Source organism: Pinus tabuliformis, chromosome X (genome assembly GCF_031772625.1).
Source record: "Pinus tabuliformis cultivar Carrire ecotype Pingquan chromosome X, CPIR1, whole genome shotgun sequence".
In the NCBI taxonomy this organism is placed as follows: domain Eukaryota; kingdom Viridiplantae; phylum Streptophyta; class Pinopsida; order Pinales; family Pinaceae; genus Pinus; species Pinus tabuliformis.
The window spans coordinates 1,004,677,969-1,004,682,405 of record NC_142308.1 but is presented as its reverse complement, the minus strand read 5'-3'; the positions used below and the strand labels follow the sequence as shown (position 1 = coordinate 1,004,682,405).

The 4,437-nt window shown below is 32.4% G+C and overlaps 1 protein-coding gene across 1 annotated transcript; it reads right to left on the bottom strand.

The window, feature by feature from the left end:
• Positions 1-2,952: 2,952 nt before the first annotated feature.
• On the bottom strand, positions 2,953-4,200 carry LOC149143147 (phospholipase A1-Igamma1, chloroplastic-like). The gene has a single exon (XM_089451704.1). It carries the CDS (start codon positions 4,198-4,200, stop codon positions 2,953-2,955), a length of 1,248 nt encoding a protein of 415 aa, XP_089307830.1.
• Between the last annotated feature and the right edge of the window lie 237 nt (positions 4,201-4,437).

Below are 4,437 nucleotides of genomic sequence, written 5' to 3'. Positions count from 1 at the left end.
TGGAATTTCCTGCACAATATTAGACCACAGATGATGAAATCACCTTGTTGGCACCCTACATAGGGATCCATGATTCGTTATTGAAACCTATATATATTATTGAAAATAAATAGACAAATGTTGGCAATGTTAAAGTAGGAGAATATTTTCATTACCTTGAAGGTTAGAGTCGAGACCTAGTGCGTGCCTTCTCCAAAACTCCACAGACCAAATTGTTACCATGGAAATCGTAAGCTCTCAGCTATGGAAGAAAATATTTTATTGAGGAAACTGGGAGTGTCGATGACAAGGGGGTAAAACTTGCACAAGTCTTAAACCCTAGCTGAGTCACAGAGCTAGGTTGCGAGATGGCGGGCAATTGTAACCGTTTTCTAGATAATTCGATTATTCAGATCCATCGTATCCTAGACCTAAGCTAACGTTGCTACTCCATTCAGCATTAACTCATAATGTGTTTGAATGAATCTCATGACACAACATTGCAAGGTAGATAGTAGTCCCATGAGCTTTATGATATAATTAATTTTCCATTCCTAATGATGGTCGAAAAACACAGTGTTAATATTAATATATTTTCACATAGAAAGACATCACTGCTAAATAAGTGGCGAATAAATGAAATAAGCCTAAACACTTAATATAGTTCGTTTCAATGATTTGGTTAAATGAGCAAGGTGTAAATAACAAAAAAAAATCTCTCCCGTATGTGAGAGTAGATATAAAATTATGTTATTTAATATGGACATTGAAATATTTCACTTTTGGTTGACACTAAAATATTTTTTATTATTAATGTATTTTTGTTTTAAATATCCTATGTAAACTAGACTTAGAATGAACTACACATCATATAATATCAATAATACTATTTCCTATGATTCATCGTAAAAAGCAATTTTTTTTTTTTACCCATCTCCATATTAGATAGTGAATAAATTGTATTTATTCCTCACACTAAAAAGTAAAATATTTGTTCTACTTTCAATTATTTTATGTCTCTGTATAGGGCTATGTAAAATTAACTTGCTAATTGAAGAATTTTAATTGTTGTCAGCATTAATTAATTTTTTTTGTTATTATTTATAATTTATTAATATAAATTATTATTTTACTATTTTTAAATGTAACCTACCTCACAACATCTCCCACACTAAGCTATATATTGCACCAAAAAACATAAATCTTATTTATATATTAAATTTTTCCAAATTTACATATAATTATATTTTACATTATCTAAATAAATTATTAAAGTTGACTTTGTAAAATGGTTAAATAATATTTCTCTCTTGTATAAACTTATATAATGATTGCTCAAGCAAAATGTGCCTTTGTCGAGGTTACCCAATCATGTTAAATAATGTTTTGATATGTTTTAGAAAGATAATTGAAAAAAGTAGTAGGTGAATATGAATAATTTAGACTTATGGTAATACAAAAATAGAAAGCATTTCAAAGGTTTATTTAGTTTATTTTTTTCTGCGTTAAAAGTGGTTGGGCATCAATGATTTCTTTATCTTTTATTCTTTAATCACAAAAGTTTGAAATTAGTTGTGCTTTATATTACATCATAATTACATAAGTGGATAAAAATTAAGAAGAAGAATGGTTTATTCTTTAAATTAAGAATAATAATATAAGAGTAAAATGAATGATAATGTTTTAATATGAGTAATTTAGGATTACTGTAATAGAAAAATAGAGATTATTGTCCAGACGGATTGAATTATTCTTTTTGATTTGTTAAAACTGGTGAAGTAGGAGTAGTTTTTTCACTTTTATTCTGTATTCATAAAAATTGAAATTGTTTAGGCTTTGTATTACTTCATAATTGCATAGAAAAAACTATTTTAACTATCTATTCTGATGATGAGCCATGGTGGAGTGCTCGATACAAACAAATCATGGATGCGAAAACTCCGGAAGATAACAACACACAAAGCACTGATCACAGAAGCCTCAAAACAATAATTATTTTAACTATATTTATAAAAGTGTATATTTTTAAAGAGAGATTTTAAGGACAATTTATGATTATTTGGGTTATTGGGTATTGATAAATTATAATATTAATTGATAATATTTTTTTATATTAAATTTCTATTATAAAATAAATATATCTTTTTAAATGTATATATATTTAAGTTATACATTAATTTATTTTATAATAATAATAATAATAATAAAATTGAAATTTAATCAAATATTTAATTTATTTTTTAAAATTTAATAATGTAAAATATATAATGAAATAAGTGAATGAAACTTATTATGATGTATAGTTATATCCTTACTAATTATTTAATTTATAGAATTATATAAAAATATTTAAAACAATATAATTTTATAAGTTTAATAATTAATAATATGTAAATTTAATTTTCATTTTTTTTTCCAAATTTTGATTCTTTTACCTGGTTTAAAGTATCTGCCTTCCGATCGTGAGGATTTTTACACAATTGTGGAAGGTCGTTTACTTGAAACACTTCAATGTATAAAGTTCTGTTCATCACTCCAAACATCGTCCGAGAGAAAAATCCCGGAGTTAAAATAAAAATTAAAGAACCCAAACGGGCTAGAATTGTCCTGAAAGATAAGAGTATAGTGCTATATGATGATGTAAAATGTACTTAAGAAAATTATCAACAAATTGTTCAGGGTGTGTAGCAAGCCCGCATTAAAATGATATTATTAGGATTTTAGTGTTATCATAAAATTGGACGAATAACGAATCAACAATGATGTTCCCTGACATCTCTAAGTCTATGATGGAATTGACATTCTTAACAAGTCTGCTAGATTTTAATTTGGACAGAGTCATCTAACTAAGTGTCCCGATCACTTGACTCGCTCACAAGCAGGTCATGGTTATAATAAAGGACGGAAGCTCTGTTTCAGTCAGTCATCTTACATTTTCTTTTTCTTGTGCAGATTTATGAATCTGATCTTCAATTAATTGGCCACAGCAAGTGGAGCAGGCCCTTTCCGCCCCCAAGGTTTGAAAGGTCTACCCACTCCGACATAGCCTTCAATCAGACGACGATAAACCACTAAATTGTGGGCGTAAGCAGGATCAAGATTGCGCATGTCATTGTTGTCGAAAACAATCTTTACACCCACGTGAAAATATGTCCAGGGAAGCCAATCCAACAGTTTTGTTAACCATCGCCATGAATTCTCGTTGAAAACAAATCCAGGAACTTTGGGAACAACATCTCTCCTATTCACCAACCGCAGCACTTTCACTCCTAGCTCCTCCATTCGCAGGGCAAATGCTCTATTCCCTACGCGCGGACACGCGAATGCAAACGCAGTCACAGGTAAAGGCCGTTCCGGAAAGTTTGAGTTGAGACATTTTTTTATGTCATATGAACTTAACGTTGCCAGGGCAGCTCCCAAGCTGTGTCCAGTCAAAGTTACGCTCAAACTTTCATCCTTGAATTTATCCACCAGTCTTAGAATCTCAGAAATAACAGTATCTCTGGCACATCTTGAATCTTCTCCTTTAGAGATGTAGCAGCTTAAAAATCCTTTCTCTACTCGGACACCCTTATCGCTTAAACTAGCTGTACTTGATAATCGGTGTCCCAGCACTTTCTTGCTCAAACGAGGAGTAGTTGGAAATCCGGCTACGACAACGTTGTGCTTGAAACGACTAAAAGATAATCGAGCGGGAACTAAAATATCTCTAGCATTCTGTATCCATTCTTGGCGTGTTTCAGTTCCTCTCCAGGCTACTACAATATCTCGCCTCCCTAGTCTTCGTATCTCTTCAGCGTCTGTGCAGACTGCAATAAAGCCAATCCAAACAGATTGCTCTATTGACCTACCCAGTGCATCAGTTTCTGCGTACAAATACTTGGTCACTTCATAGCCGGCACTACAGGAAGCTCCGGAATGAGCAGACCTTTCACAACTTTCAAACAATTTATCAAGGCTGTACTTACACCCACCTAGATCATTGGTGGAAAGTTCACTATCAAACGCATCATAGCACAACTCTGCAAAATCACCATATCTGAGAATCTCAGTTTTCAATACTGGATTAATGGGATCTAATAAACCATTCCACGAGTCTGCTCCTTGAATATCTTGCCACATAGCGGCGAGTGGTATATTTTCGTATGTGGAGGCCTTTGTCAAATCTTCCTGCAAAAGAGGGCAGCTCGAATCTTTTGAGGACGAAGGGAGAAGCCTCATCCTTCGTAGTACTGAACACAGGTGATGTACGATTTGAAATATCATTTATGATCTTTCTAGGTTTTCAAGTGAACTCTAGAGGCCGGGCAAGTTAACGACTTTAATAACAGCTTAACCTCTGCAGCTGTAAGCAAGATCTTCAATTATCTGCAACAGAAATCCCAATATGTATATTGCCATACGCCAAATACCATTATATAAGGCGGATCAAAGTGGAATACCTTGTGTATCGATCTG